Genomic DNA, 14,103 nt, shown 5'->3' with positions numbered 1-14,103 from the left:
ACAAGACATATCCAGGATGGTGTTGTCTGGGATGTTGTAAGATTTGATTCTGTTGGTATGACTATGTCAGCTTGTTGTCAGACAGTTTTCTCAATTTTGGCATTAGCCTCCATATGTTAGTAAGGAAAACTTCATACGGTTGACACGGCTGCATTTGCCATTGTCACTTCCAGTGCCTTAGTTGATGCCAGGTGGTCCACCTAATTTATTCCTTATTTTCCTTTCTAGATGTTCATACAACCACCATTTCATATGGCAACTGCCCAGACTTCAGGTTGGTGTTACTAAAGCCAAGACATTAGATTTTTATGACAAACATCATCATTCGACCTTTATTTCAAATACAACCATCTGTGACAGGTGGATTCAAACCCAGATCCCCTGTACATTACCTGGGTCGTTGGATTTCTTGCTCAGTCACAATACCACAAAGCAATCGCCAACACATCAATCGATACATTGGCTTTCAGCTTAAGTATTTGCATGCTGAGATCCCCATGGGTAATCTCCTTTCGTGTTGTACTGTTCTCAGACTACTTACATTGAAAGCAGACAATCGCAACAGCTGACATCCGTGATCGTTTGGTTCCAGAGTTCACTTCCACACGCAGAGTATTAAATTCTCCTGTGTTTTCGATCTTTTCAATGACCTTATTGAGGTCATAATTATTCTGTGTAAAGGAAATGAAAAGAAGATGCAGAAACTACATTTTTTCTGCCCATCTTCAGCATCAGGCAAAAAAATGGTGCGAAATTAAACAATAATTACTGTCATAAAAATAGAAAATGCTGGAAATACTCAGCAGAATCTGTTGAGAGTGTCAAGAGTTAATGGGAAAGTTAATAACTTTACTCCGACTGCCATTCCTTTCCACATACAAGCAGTGAATGCTGTCTGATTGAGCAGGAAGGTATGGGGTGAGAATTCTACTACTTTCCCGCCTCCCTTTTATTTACTCCAGGGCAAGAAGGCTCGAGGGTAACATTCCTTTTAGAGCTCAAATGGAAGCCCTTTGGTGGGAATTTAAAGATATTTGAAAAATGGTAGGTGCCACACCATGCCAGGAAAACCTCCCTGCTGGGTAGGCCTAGAATCTAATAATGGGGGTCCCTCCACATTGGGCCCTCTTCCTGCTCTTCATTAGGTCCTTCAATGACCCTGCTCAACTCATCTTTTCCACAGCTTTCAGTGTCAGCCCACACCGCGTAGGCCACAAAGCAATACTGACTGTTGTCCACTGCTCCCTGCATCCCGCTGATACTGGACAAGGGTCAACCTTTGATTGTCCATAGCGTTTGGAGACAGGATATCTGCTCTGTCCAGCATAATTTCTGCGAGAGGTGGATATGGGGGAGAAATGATCATCAGAGGCAGGGAGCATCCTCAAAAAGGCTGGTTTCTGATTGTGATTATATCCCTTCTGGATGCGTGGAAATGGCCAGTACAGGTTGAGCCAGCATTCCAATTGGTAGATGGGCTCTGAAAAATTTTTACAAAGCTTTTCAATAATTTGCAAGTATTCAAGCTTGGGTTAATATATAATACTTCAGCATTTGAGAGAGCAGTGCTTCTCAACCTGTGATCCATGAGGGTCTTTCAGGTAATATGTGGCATAGTCACAGGCAAGGAGAAAGTGAGGACTGCAGATGCTGGAGACCAGAGTTGGAAAATGTGATGCTGGAAAAACACAGCAGGCCAGGCAGCATCCGAGGAGGAGAATCGACGTTTCGGGCAGAAGCCCTTCTTCAGGAATGAGGCTGGTGCGCCAAGCGGGCTGAGATAACCTTGTAGAGGGAGGAGGAGAGCTTCTTCAAGGTAGGCATATTTGCAAGAGGATTCGCAGTAGGTTAAGATCAACTAGGAGAAAGTGAGGAATGCAGATGCTCTTCTCCTCCCTCTACAAGGTTATCTCAGCCCGCCTGGCACACCAGCCTCATTCCTGAAGAAGGGCTTATGCCCGAAATGTCGATTCTCCTGCTCCTCAGATGCTGCCTGGCCTGCTGTGTTTTTCCAGCATCATATTTTTCAACTCTAGTCACAGGCAAGGCCTTATGATAGACCACGCCAGAACCTTTATTCCATCAAATAACCAAACCAGCTGTGTGTGGCATAAGCCACCCTGCACATGAGAAATAACTTGTTTTCAAGCAAAGTTAATGTTACTGTTAGAGCAAATAACATTGCTGCATTGAATTTCCAACTTCGAAGGACTGCGAACAAGGAAGAAGAACTGACTGAACATAGAGCCAGCTCACTTCAAAAGACTGAAGTTTACCATCTTAGAAGCAGATATTGCAGTATTGAAGCCTCACCAATTGATTTGCCATGCTTCCTATTAATTCTGCTGAGGATTTTGCCAATGGAAAGCAAAATGTGTCAGACACAGGACTGGTTGGCACTTTGCTGGGTGCCTTTTATTCTACAAAAGTTCCAGAATCATTACCACTGGGGCTATTTCGTAGATATTACACACAAATGCACAAAGACAGGGAAGCTTACTGTCTCAATTCTCTTAGCAAATATTTTACATCTGGACATTCATTAAAATTACATTTTAGACCCCAAGACTGAAGACTGGTCAAAAATTCATCCAATAAAGGTTCTATTTCTTTACATTATTTGACCTAAATCCTGCTGCAGAACAGTAACTTGATTTAAGTTCTTTACAAATAACTACATGCAAGTTATTAGTTGCTCCATGAAGTCAATTATCTACATGCTTTACTCACCTTATCTATTTCATTCCATAAATCTAATAAACAGGACAGAAATGTTGTAGAACGCTGCAAAAGAAAACTTAAAATGTAATTGAGTTTCTCAAATTTACTTGCAGTGGATTTTAAAAATTTCAGCAATGTTTCAGTGCAGATAAATGTCACAATTTCCTGTAAATAAATTGCAGGTCATTGTAGTAAGCAGTGACCTATTCATTGAAACAACAGGTGGAAAGCCAGAGTCTGACTAGAAATTTGAAAATAATCTTGGCTGATACTTTAATGGATTACTGAGTGACTGCTGCATTGTTATGAGAGTTATCTTTTAGATCATATTTAAACTGATGACTTTAATGTGTCCCTGTGAAGACATACAAGATCTCTGACAGTATAATTTGAAGAGCTGTACAAAAAGGCCTAGCAAACCACTCAGTTCAAGGGCAATTGGGGATTAGCAATAAAAGCTAGTCTCGCTTGCAATGCATATATCCTATGAAAGAACAAATAAAAGGAAGGCGTTCATGGTGTCTTAGCTGACAATTACAATACTTTCAATACTAAATTAAAATTATCTGGTCATTTGTTGTATTGCTATATGTTGGATCTGGCTGTCCATTAAGCAACTGACATAGTGCCTACACAATAAGTGATTACACTTAAACAATTTAAATTTTACCCCTCCTTCCATAAGTACACATTGCTGGGAAAGGGTGCGACAAGCGGTAAAACTCTCCAGAATATTCCTTATAGCATTGTCATTATGTTCTTCTCAAAGAGATATCAACCAACAATAGAAGGGCATCACAGGCAAGGTTCTTTTTCCAATGAACAGAAACTCATCAACATAAATCACCAGACGTCAGTTGATGAAATTAGGGACAATATACCTCCTCTCTGCAGAAGAAATTTCATGTCTGATTGTGGCAGCATAGATTTAAAAAAAAAATGTTATCCTTTGGATGTTGGCAAATTGGATGCAGAATCTGCTGACTGACAGAAGGCAGAAGATGATGGTCGAGGGATGTTTTTGTGACTGGAAGCCCGTGTCCAATGGGGTTCCTCAGTGATCAGTGTCAGGGCCCTTGCTGTTGTGGTACATGCAGACTTAAATGAGGGAGGGTTGATCAGTAAGTTCACAGATGATACGAAAATTAGTAGGATGATACAAATTGAGGAGGATAGTCACAGATTACAACAGGATATAATCAGGCTGGTCAGACGGGATGATCAGTGGCAAATGGAATTCAATCCTGATAAATGTGAGGTGATGCACTCGGACAGGACAAACAAGGAAAGGGAATATAGGACAGATGGTAGGACCCTAAGGAGCACCATGAATCAGAGGGACCTTTGTGTGCATGTCTACCAGTCTCTTAAGGTAGTGGGCAGGTAGATAAAGCAGTTCAGAATCCATGTGAGACACTTGTCTTTATTAGCAGAGGCATAGAGCTTACAAGCATAGAGTTTAAGAACAAGGAGGTGATGCTGGAAGAGTATAAAATGTTGTTTAGGCCACAGCTAGAGTATTGTATGCAGTTCTGCAATGTGCATTATAGGAGGGATGTGATTGCACCGGAGAGGGTGCAGAGAGATGTACCAGAATGCCGTCTGGGCTGGAGAGTTTTTGGAGACTGCAGATGATGGAGAATCAGATTCGAAAAGTGTAGCCTTGGAAAAGCACAGCAGGTCAGGCAGCATCTGAAGAGCAGGAGAGTCAATGTTTCAGGCATAAACCTTCATCAGGAATGGGGAGGGGGAAGGGGCCAAGAGATAAATAGTGGGTGTGTGGTGGGGCTGGCAGGAAGGTAGCTAGGAAGGCGATAGGTGGATGCAGGTGGGGAATAATAGTAGCAGGTCGGTGGGAAGCATGTAGCAGATAGGTGGGAAGGAAGGTCGGACAGGTAGGACAGATCAAGAAGGCGGTGCAGAGTTGAAAGGTTGGATCTGGGATGAGTTGGAGGGAGGGGAGATTTGGAAACTGGTGAAGCCAATATTGATGCCATGTGGTTGGAGAGTTTTAGTTATGAAGAGAGATTATATAGACTGGGGTATTTTTCTCGGAGCAGAGGAGACCGAGACAGAACTTGATTGAGATGTATACAATTGTGGGGTATAAGACAGGGGGGATGGGAAGAAGCATTTTCCCTTGCTGAAGGGATCAGTGATTCAGAGAGAGGGGCGTATAGATTTCAGAGAAGGTGGAGGAGGTTTAGAGAGGAAGGGAGGAAAGATGTTTTCACCCAGAAAATGGTATGAATCTGGAACTCACTACTTGAAAGGGTGGGAGGGGCAGAAACCCTTATAACATTTCAGAAATATTTCAATAGAGTCATATAGCATGGAAATAGACCTTTTGGCCCAATTCATCCACGCGACCAAGTTTCCCAAACTAAACTTGTCCCATTTCCTGCCTTTGGCCTATATCCTTCTAAACCTTTCCTATTCGTGTAATTATCTAAACATCTACTGAATCTTCTAACTACCTTCATCTACCATTTCCTCTGGAATTTCATTCCACATCCAAGTCACCACATGTGAAAAAGTTGCCCCTCAGGTCCCTTTTAAATCTTTCATCTCTCGCCTTAAAATTAAGTCCTCTTGTTTTGAACTCCCCACACCTATGGAAAAGATTTTGCTATTCACTTTATCTATGCCCTTTATGATTTTATAAACCTCTATAAGTAACTCCTCAACCTCCTATGCTCCACTAAAAGAAGTCCCATCTTATCCAGCCTCGCTTTATAACTCAAACCCTCCAGTCCCAGTTACATCCTCGTAAATCTTATCTACACCCTCCCCAATTTAATAATATCTTTCCTATAGCAAGGCGACCAGAACACATGTGATACCAAAGCAGACAAAGCTATGGCTGGAAAATGGTATTAGAATAACGAGGTTCTTGTTTTTGACCTGTGCAGATTCAGTAGGCTGAAGGGGCTGTTGTAGACCCCTATGACTATGTTGACATTCCAGCCAAGGCCAGCAATAGTACTTCAGTGCACAATCGAGTGTAAATGCTGGGGAACTGGAGTCAAAGACAAAGACAAAATCAGGCAACAAGGGCATACCTAAACCTGTAGGTTCTCTTTTACAGCCACCATGCCAGTGGATCCAAAGAAAGGGAATTCATGGAATGCTTACAGGATGGCTTTTTGGAACAGCTTGTCATGGAGCCCACAAGGGAGCAGGCTATTCTGGACCTAGTGCTATGTAATGAACCAGACTTTATAAAAAATCTTAAAGTAAGGAAACATTTAGGAAGCAGCGATCATAATATGGTAGAGGTCAGTCTGCAGTTTGAAAGAGAGAAGGCAAAATCGGATGTAATGGTGTTACAGTTAAATAAAGGTATGAGAGAGGAACTGATGAAAATAGACTGGATGCAGAGCCTATTGGGGAAGACAGTAGAACAAAAATGGCAGGAGTTTGTGGGTATAATTGAGGATACTGTACAGAGGTTCATCCCCAAGAAAAGAAAGATTATCCGGGGAGTGATTAGACAGCCATGGCTGACAAAGGAAGTCAGGAAATGTATTAAAGAAAAAGAGAGATCCTATAAAGTGGCCAAGAGCACTGGGAAATCAGAAGATTGGGAAGGCTACAAAAACAAACAGCGGATAACAAAGAGAGAAATAAGGAAGGAGAGGATCAAATATGAAGGTAGGCTAGCCAGTAATATTAGAAATGATAGTAAAAGTTTCTTTCAATACATAAGAAACAAACGACAAAAGTAGACATTGGGCCACTTCAAACTGATGCTGGAAGCCTAGTGATGGGAGATAAGGAAATAGCTGGAGAACTTAATAAGTACTTTGCGTCAGTCTTCACAATGGAAGACATGAGTAATATCCCAACAATTAAAGGGAGTCAGGGGGCTGAGTTGAGTATGGTTGCCATTACAAAAGAGAAAGTGCTAGAAAAGCTAAAAGGTCTTAAAATTGATAAATCTCCTGGCCCCGATGGGTTACATCCTAGAATTCTGAGGGACGTGGCTGAGGAAATAGCGGAGGCCTTGGTTGAGATCTTTCAAAAGTCACTGGAGTCAGGGAAAGTCCCGGATGATTGGAAGATCGCTGTTGTAACCCCCTTGTTCAAGAAAGGATCAAGACAGAAGATGGAAAATTATAGGCCAATTAGCCTAACCTTGGTTATTGGTAAAATTCTAGAATCGAAAATGTGTTGCTGGAAAAGCGCAGCAGGTCAGGCAGCATCCAAGGAGCAGGAGAATCGACGTTTCGGGCATAAGCCCTTCTTCAGGGATTCTTGAATCCATCATTAAGGATGAGGTTTCTAAATTCTTGGAAGAGCAGGGTCGGATTAGAACAAGTCAACATGGATTTAGTAAGGGGAGGTCATGCCTGACAAACCTGTTGGAATTCTTTGAAGACGTGACAAGTAGGTTAGACCAGAGAAACCCAGTGGATGTGGGTCTATCTAGACTTCCAAAAGGCCTTTGATAAGGTGCCACACGGGAGGTTGCTGAGTAAGGTGAGGGCCCATGGTGTTCGAGGTGAGCTACTGGTATGGATTGAGAATTGGCTGTCTGACAGAAGGCAGAGAGTTGGGATAAAAGGTTCTTTTTCGGAATGGCAGCCGGTGACAAGCGGTGTCCCGCAGGGTTCAGTGTTGGGGCCGCAGTTGTTCACGTTATATATTAGTGATCTGGACGAAGGGACTGGGGGCATTCTAGCGAAGTTTGCCGATGATACGAAGTCAGGTGGACAAGCAGGTAGTACTGAGGAAGTGTGAAGGCTACAGAAGGATCTAGACAGTTTGGGAGAGTGGTCCAGGAAATGGCTGATGGAATTCAATGTGAGCAAATGCAAGGTCTTGCACTTTGGAAAAAAGAATACAAGCATGGACTACTTTCTAAACGGTGAGAAGCTATATAAAGCCAAAGTACAGAGGGATCTGGGAGTGCTAGTTGAGGATTCTCTAAAGGTAAACATGCAGGTTGAGTCCGTGATTAAGAAAGCGAATGCAATGTTGTCATTTATCTCAAGAGGGTTGGAATATAAAAGCACCGTTGTGCTACTGAGACTTTATAAAGCTCTGGTTAGGCCCCATTTGGAGTACTGTGTCCAGTTTTGGTCCCCACACCTCAGGAAGGTCATACTAGCACTGGAGCGTGTCCAGCGGAGATTCACACGGATGATCCCTGGAATGGTAGGTCTAACATATGAGGAACGGCTGAGGATCCTGGGATTGTATTCATTGGAGTTTAGAAGATTAAGGGGAGATCTAATAGAAACTTACAAGATAATACATGGCTTGGAAAGGGTGGATGCTAGGAAATTGTTTCCATTAGGCGAGGAGACTAGGACCCGTGGACACAGTCTTAGAATTAGAGGGGGTAAATTCAGAACAGAAATGCGGAGACATTTCTTCAGCCAGAGTGGTGGGCCTGTGGAATTCATTGCCGCGGAGTGCAGTGGAGGCCGGGACGCTAAATGTCTTCAAGGCAGAGATTGATAAATTATTGATGTCACAAGGAATTAAGGGCTACGGGGAGAATGCGGGTAAGTGGAGTTGAAATGCCCATCAGCCATGATTGAATGGCGGAGTGGACTCGATGGGCCGAATGGCCTTACTTCCACTCCTATGTCTTATGGTCTTATGAAGGCTCACTCTTATTGCAATTACTGTTAAAATTGCTGATTTCTTTCAAATTGAACTCAAGTAACACACCAAAGAAAAACAGCCGTAATATTACATTAAAATTCTTAACTGCAAGGACCATGATAATTTTGCAAATTTCTGACATCATCTTTTCCACCTGGCTCCATTTTGTTCCTTGGTAAACTCTTTCCCACTGACTCCCCAGAAACCAACGTTCCAGGTTCAAAAATACCAGAATTGTCAACAATTCCATTTCTAATTACTGCCTTGTCTTTAGCATAGGCACAAAATATCTTACAATCAAAAATTCTCAAGTTATAAAAATGTACTTACGTGATGTTTCTGTATTGCCTCAACAACTGCTTCCAAAAGCTCAATATTTTGGAGCTTTACAATATTCATTTCAAAGACATCATAATTCCTGGAAAAAAATGCAAACCAAAGATTGAAGCTTCGGCATTTTAACCTATTATTTTTAATTTGCAGATGTTGTCTGAATATTTGCCATTCACATTAAAGTAAAAAGTCAAAAATGTTTAAGAATTCCTTCAATCCAATGTCCTTCCGTAAAGTTTAAGACTTTGCCAACATGTGTCATATCTGACTTTTCAAGAACAATAAGCATTTTTTTTATTCTTAGCTGCAATGTCACCGGTCTAGGATGATGACAGCAATTAGTACTAAATTTGGGTCAACAGCTGAAAGTAATCGGGCAATTTCATGTCACTTAGATCACAGTTAAATATAGAGGCTTGCACAATTTTGGAGAAGGTTTATAGCTCAGGTTGATGTTCAGGTTATAAGTTTGCTTGCTGAGCTGGTAGACTTGTTCTCAGACGTTTCGTCACCACGCTCGGTAACATCATCAGTGAGCCTCAGTTGAAGTGCTGGTGTTCCGTCCCACTTTCTATTTGTGTGTCTTCATCTGTTGTAGTGGGTGATATCACTTCCAGTTCTTTTTCTGAGAAGTTGTTAACTGGGGTCTAAATCGATATGTTTGTTAATGGAGTTCCGGTCTGAATGCCAGGCCTCTAGGAATTCAGTGTGTCTCTGTTTAGCCTGTTCCAGGATGGACGTGTTGTCCCCGTTGGACTGGTGTCCCTCTTCATCTGAGTGTACAGATACAAGTGATAGATCGTCATTTTTTTGGTGGCTAGCTGGTGCTCATATATCCTGGTGGCTAGTTTCCTGCCCGTCTGTCCAACGTAATGTTTGATGAAGTCCTTGCAGGAGATTTTGTAAATGACATTCGTTCTGCTGGTTGTTGGTACGGGGTCCTTTAAATTCATCAGGAGCTGTTTCAGTATGGTGGTAAGTTTGATGGCTACCATGATGCCTAGGGGCCGGACTAGTCTGGTTGTCATCTCAAATGTCTTTAACGTATGGCAAGGTAGCTAGAGGCTCTGGGCGTGTCGTATCTTCTTCTTTACATCTGTTGTGTAGCAATCAGCAGACTGCACTTATCTGGTACCTGTCGTTCCTGAATACATTGTAGAGGTGTTTTTCCTCAGCTTCTTGTACTTCTTAGGTGCTGCAGTGTGTTGTTGCTTGTTTAAATAATGTTCTGATGCAGCTCCATGGGATGATTGCTCCTGGAGTTGAGTATCTGTGTGTGGCTTTCCTGTAGACTCGGGTCTGCAGCTCTCCATTGGCTTTTCGTTCTACTGTGACGTCTAGGAAGGGGAGCCTATCGTTGTTCTCTTCTTCTTTGGTGAACTTTATACCAGTAAGGATGTTCTTTATGTGTTGTGGGTTTCTTCGAATTTGTTGCGTTTCATGAACAAAGGTGTCATCCATGTGGTGGACCCGAAGCTTGGTCTGGATCGTGGGAAGGGCTGGAGGAGAACTTTGCAGCAAGGTTACAATCAGCTGGGAGAGAGTGAGCACTGCAGATGCTGGAGATCAGAGTCGAAGTGTGTGGTGCTAGAAAAGCACAGCCAAATAGGCAGCATCCATGGAGCAGGAAAATTCCTGATGAAGAGCTTATGCGCGAAATGTCGATTCCCCTGTTCCTCGGTTGCTGCCTGACCGGCGGTGCTTTTCCAGCACCACACTTTTTGACTCTGATCTCCAGCACTTGCAATGTGCACTTCCTCATGACAAGGGCTGTTCATTCTAACCTCTCCATAATTGCTTCTGCTTAAAGTCCTAATATTGGTGTTTAGTGATGTTTAGTCTTGAGGCCAGACGGCCCTATTCACATCAATAAATATCACCGTGGCCAAAGAAACACTAGAAGACCTGTGCCTCACAATCCACTTCACCTATGGGATCACCAATATCAGGACTCTTAGCAGAACAAATCTACCAACAAAGCAAGCAAACTCACAACCTCCAGAGGTTTCCATTCCAATTATCCAGAATGATGTGAACCAAAATTCTAGATAATAATTCAAGTGATAAGTTATTTAAAGTCTAGGATAAAAGTCGAATTAAGGTAAACAGAGTCAGTACTACATGGTTAATAGGCACATTAATACATAGGAACAATACAACAGGAGTAATCTATTCAACTTATCAAGTCTGCTCTGTCATCCATTGTGATCATGGCTGATCTGTAATCTAACTCTATATTCTTGCCTTTGGCACATATCTCTTAATACCTTTGTGCAACAAAAATTTATCTGTCTCAGATTTAAAGATAACAATTGATCTTATATCAACTGCCATTTACATAAATGAGTTCCAAATCTCTACCACCCTTTGAATGTATAAGTGCTTCCTGTCATCTCTTCTGAAGGACCTGATCTTAAATTTGGACTATATTCCCTAGTCTAGAATCCCCATCTGTCCTGTCATTCCCTGCTAACATCTTGAAGACTTTTTAGATTAGATTAGATTCCCTAGAGTGTGGGAACAAGCTCTTCTGCTCAACAAGTCCCACCGACCCTCTGAAGAGCAATTCACCAAAACCCATTCCCCTACATTTACGCCTGACTAATGCACCTAACACTACAGGCAAATTAGCATGACCAATTCACCTAACCTGCACATCTTTGGACTGTGGGAGGAAACTGGAGCACTTGGAGGAAACCGACTTCAATCAGATCATCCCCAAATCTTCTAAATTCTGGAGGAAACAGGTCTAATCTGCATAATCTCTCCTTATAATTTAACCACTCAAGTCTAGGTATCAGCCTTGTTAACCTATGATGTAGTCCCTGATGAATACAAAACATTCTATTCACACTCTTCAGAGATGATGAGGGTAATTCTCCCAGTACTGTGTATGACATTCACCCTCTCAATGAACGCCACAAAAATATGTCACAGCTCTTTGGGGGACTTCGAGGAGCACAAATTGGCAACCACATTGATCTATCTTAATGAATGACAATACAGCAATAAATAAATCAATTTAACTTTGGAATGGCTTGAGGATATAACAGGTGTTATTTAAATTCAGAGTTCTTTTACTCCTCCTTTCTTTCCCACTTTAAATAGCGCAATGTTCCATTCTCAATTCCCAGCTTGCCATTCTCTTCAGCAAACCACAAAGACATTTTCTTAGGGTTCACTTAGAAGCAAGCTCAGAATTCATATTATGAACCACAATGTTATCTAGGTCATTGTAGAATTGCAAAATCAAAACAAGTGTCCTGCAAAAAGCACAAAGACTTACTCTGCATCTATGAATTTCGCTGCAAAGGCCCACTGTAGACAGCGATCAACCTTTTCTGCCTGAGCAAATAAATATGGCCATAATAAGTTTATGGCTATTGTATGCCAATGCACCTGATTATTTACTGGAATGACAGAACACCAAATGTGAGCAGCTTCCACTGAAAGAAAGGAGAGAACAAAGAATCAAACAGATTAAATGTTGAAAATGTCAAAAATGCATTTTAACTTTTAACATTGTGTCTCTGATTGTGTTGTCACAAAACAGACTACTGTTTCCCAGACTGACAAAACTCCATGATGTTACCTATGACTTTTGTCATGTGCGAGTCTAAACTGCGAAGTGTATGAGACACACAGCTCTTCTACAGTAAGACATCGCAGCCTCTTCTCAAAGGTTATCCAGATACAAAATATTCTTCAGCAGGAGGCAATTTTTTAAAACCCTCACTTAGACAATTATGCAGGTCGCTCGCTATAGTTTGAATAAAGTTAAGAATCACACAACACCCGTTGGACCATAACCTGGTGTGTCATTTTTAACTTTGTCCACCCCAATCCAACACTAGCGCCTCCACTTTATGGCTTAAAAGATCTTTCGGCTGCAAAATACACTTCATTTCAAATCTTTAATGAAGACGGTATTTAAATGTTTCTGTGCTTTTTAAAAGGTTTTAAGAGATTTTCAGAAAATTAAAACACACAACTTAGGAAACAGAAATATAGCAATCAGGATGTCTTTCTGCAAGTGTTGGTCAGGATAGTGTCCTTGGCCTACCACCTTCAGCTGCTTCATCAATGATAGCAAAATATAAGAGACATTTAAACAGATACATAAAGAGGCAGAGAATTGAGGGACACGGATCATGTGCAGGCAGATGGGATTAGTTTTGATTAGCGTCAGAATCAGCACAGACATCACTAGCCAATTTCTTTTGACAAAACCATGCTGACTCTTTCTGATTACCTTCAGTTCTTCAGTGGAGATTCATTAGGATGTTGCCTGGAGTAATTCATCTTTGAAGAGAAACTACATAGACTGGGGTTGATTTCCTTAGAGCAGAGAAGGCTGAGGGGAGACCTACTGTGGGCGGCATGGTGGCACAGTGGTTAGCACTGCTGCCTCACAGCGCCAGAGACCCGGGTTCAATTCCCGCCTCAGGCGACTGACTGTGTGGAGTTTGCACATTCTCCCCGTGTCTGCGTGGGTTTCCTCCGGGTGCTCCGGTTTCCTCCCACAGTCCAAAGATGTGCAGGTCAGGTGAATTGGCTATGCTAAATTGCCCGTAGTGTTAGGTGAAGAGGTAAATGTAGGGGTATGGGTGGGTTGCGCTTTGGCAGGTCGGTGTGGACTTGTTGGGCCGAAGGGCCTGTTTCCACACTAAGTAATCTAATCTAATCTAATCTAATCTAATAACACATTGAGGGCAAACTTATATTGCAACAAAATGCTTAGTAATATTCCTGGAATCAGGTTGTAACCCATATTAAAAGAAATGCAAATTGTGATGACATTTACATTCAGACCTTATATGATAAGGATGGTTTGAATCGAATACATGTTTAAGAGGTCTAATTTTAAGGATATACAGTACTATGACTCGTACATTAGTTGCTAAAGATTTATGGCTTTGCTAGTCATTTACAGAACAAGTTACTCAGAGAAACTAATGAAAGCATTCTATGAACGCTTCATACAAGATTGTGAGGTGGTGTCATACTGGGCTTGAAACATGAATGTTTTAGGTCTCCACAAATGCTGCTAGACCTGCTGAAACTCTCCAGCATTGTGTTAGCGTGTGTGTGTTGTGCTCGTGTTTCAGATTTCCAGCAACCACAGTATTTTGCTTTTATTCTGTAAACTCCTCATCCAAGCTATTACTAGCAAACTGATTTTTCAAGGTTTTTTTTGTTGATTAAAGTCACCTACCAATATTGCCATCCCTTTATCACTGCATCTTAAGAAGAATATATTTAGAGGGTGGGCATTCAACATTTCACTATAATGATACCTTACTTCTGAAGGTTACATGACGAGATTACACAAACTGGGATTGGATTCCCTGGATTTTAGAATGTTAAGCTGTAATTTGATTAAGTTTTCAAAGTGCTCACAGGAATAGATAGGATAAACTATTTCTGCTAGTT

The 14,103-nt window shown here is 41.7% G+C and overlaps 1 protein-coding gene across 4 annotated transcripts in view; it reads right to left on the bottom strand.

The window, feature by feature from the left end:
* ttc3 (tetratricopeptide repeat domain 3) overlaps positions 1 to 14,103 on the bottom strand; it is a 115,640-nt gene that overhangs the window by 84,045 nt on the left and 17,492 nt on the right. For all 4 annotated transcript variants that reach the window (XM_087992505.1, XM_087992503.1, XM_087992502.1 and 1 more), the window contains exons 4-7: positions 11,957 to 12,116; positions 8,668 to 8,755; positions 2,731 to 2,784; positions 542 to 671 (exon numbers count right to left, since the gene is read on the bottom strand). In XM_087992505.1, the coding sequence (XP_087848631.1) occupies positions 542 to 671; positions 2,731 to 2,784; positions 8,668 to 8,755; positions 11,957 to 12,116 (432 nt within the window). The remainder of the gene's footprint in view (positions 1 to 541; positions 672 to 2,730; positions 2,785 to 8,667; positions 8,756 to 11,956; positions 12,117 to 14,103) is intronic.

This window comes from Chiloscyllium plagiosum, unplaced genomic scaffold (assembly GCF_037043375.1).
Source record: "Chiloscyllium plagiosum isolate Xiang-an unplaced genomic scaffold, Cpla_swu_hap1 HiC_scaffold_12, whole genome shotgun sequence".
In the NCBI taxonomy this organism is placed as follows: Eukaryota; Metazoa; Chordata; class Chondrichthyes; order Orectolobiformes; family Hemiscylliidae; genus Chiloscyllium; species Chiloscyllium plagiosum.
The sequence above is the reverse complement of the archived record's forward strand: the minus strand, read 5'-3'. Positions and strand labels throughout refer to the sequence as shown.